We start from the raw sequence: 1879 nt of genomic DNA on the forward strand, positions 1-1879 counted from the left end.
ACATCCGGATTTTGGGAATGAAGAGACTGCAGCCGACAGAACAGTGTGGACTCTAATTGCACTGGTGCCTGCACCTGGAAGAACAGGGCGCCACAACGTATGCGCAGAAACTCCTGGACCAACGTGTAACGTTAAGAAGCGTATAATCGCTGGGAGTTACTTTAGTGCATGGCAACTATTGATAGACAGTAGTATTCTACAAAACATAAGAAACTGTACACAAATCAGAGCCTCCAGGTAGACACACGGGAACTTGATATCGACCAATTACAAGCTGCCGTAAGTATAATGTACGCACGTGTAGTGTATGGAGCAAAGAATTTCCCCCTGAAATTTCTGTGGTCGCAAGTGTGAGGCCGTCATTTTTTCTCGCACTGTGAGAAGAGAGAAGTTCCTAGAAGTCATGCGATTTCTAAGATTTGATGACAAGCACACTCGTGCCGAATGGCTTCGCAGCAGCTTCACAAATCTTTACTCTATGTTGCGAATTGTATTGGGAACTATAAACCAGGTGCATTTATAACTGTAGATGAACAATTCTATCCATGCAAAGCTCGATGCCGCTATATACAATACATGAGTAACAAACCAGATAAATTTGGTTTCAAGTTCTGGCTTGCAGCAGATGCCAATAGTAAATACATGGTGAATGGATTTCCTTACTTGGGTAAACAAGATGAAAGACCCACTAACATACCTGTTGCAGAATATGTTGTCACACGTCTCATGCAACCTTACAATTTGAAAGGAAGAAATGTGACATGCAACAATTTCTTCACAGCCAAACATCTTGCAGAGCTGCTGAAGCAGAAGAACACAACCATGGTTGGTACACTGAAGAAAACACGAAGAGAAGTTCCTCCATCAGTAAAGTCTACTGCTGGATCATTGTACGATACTATATTATATAAATCTAGTGACATAATAATTACTTCCTATCAGGGGAACAAGAAAAATGTTCTGATGAGCACAATGAATCAGTCAATTGCAGTGGACGAACAAACACGGAAGAAACTTCCTGAAACAGTAAGCTTCTACAATTCCACTAACTTTGGAGCTGATATTCTGGACCAGATGTCTCGTCTATATGCTGTCAAGTTTGGATGCCGCAAGTAGCCTATTCATCTTCCGACTCTGATGACCCGTCTAGTTCTTTTGCCTTAGGTTTATATTCAGTGTCCTCCTTAGAATCTTTGTCATCTCCATCCAACTCACCACACTCAATTATATCTTCTCCTTCAGAATCATCTAGTAAACTGCTCAAATAATTCACTAATTCTTCATCGGAACGAAAACACCGGCGTGCTACGAGCGTAAAACTTCTGCAGAGCACAACGTACTAATAAAGGAAAGCCAATAAATAATGTTTTCTTCCACTTAATAAAGTATACTGGCGCGAGAGGGAGGGGAAACGAAATTAAATAACCTTTTATTGGAACAATGAAATAAAATAAGCTAAGCGTATGGAAAAAAAAAAAAAAAAACATTGTCGCGGCTTTACAGACATAAAACGCAAGAAAAATGTCACCTGTCATAATGACCAGCAGCAGTCCTTTAAGGTAAAAATGTTTATAATTCGTTCAGTTTTTTTAAATAGACGTTTGTCTTTTAGAGAAATGTTAAACCACCTAGGTGCGTTAAAAGTCATTAATTATGGGCCCTCAAAATTAAAACGTACGCTACTTATTAAATGTTAAACAAAGCTCACCGGTCAGACTGACTGGTTCCGTCCTTCTAGTATTAAAATAATCCATAATTGGATTGGTACGATCCAAGTATCCGGATTTACGTCTAGTGTGAAACCACCCTCTGGAATGAACACAATGGATGAACTCAGATCACGCATATTGTGTTACTGTATGGGTTTTTCAACGTCCTA

The 1879-nt window shown here is 39.7% G+C and overlaps 1 protein-coding gene across 1 annotated transcript; it reads left to right on the top strand.

Annotated features, from left to right (window-relative positions):
- Positions 1-444: 444 nt before the first annotated feature.
- On the top strand, positions 445-1116 carry LOC145685371 (uncharacterized). Its single transcript, XM_081757760.1, has one exon. The coding sequence runs from the start codon at positions 445-447 to the stop codon at positions 1114-1116; it is 672 nt and encodes a 223-aa protein (XP_081613886.1).
- Positions 1117-1879: the final 763 nt, after the last annotated feature.

Source organism: Thermobia domestica, chromosome 5, assembly GCF_964235325.1.
Source record: "Thermobia domestica chromosome 5, izTheDome1.hap1.1, whole genome shotgun sequence".
Lineage (NCBI taxonomy): Eukaryota > Metazoa > Arthropoda > Insecta > Zygentoma > Lepismatidae > Thermobia > Thermobia domestica.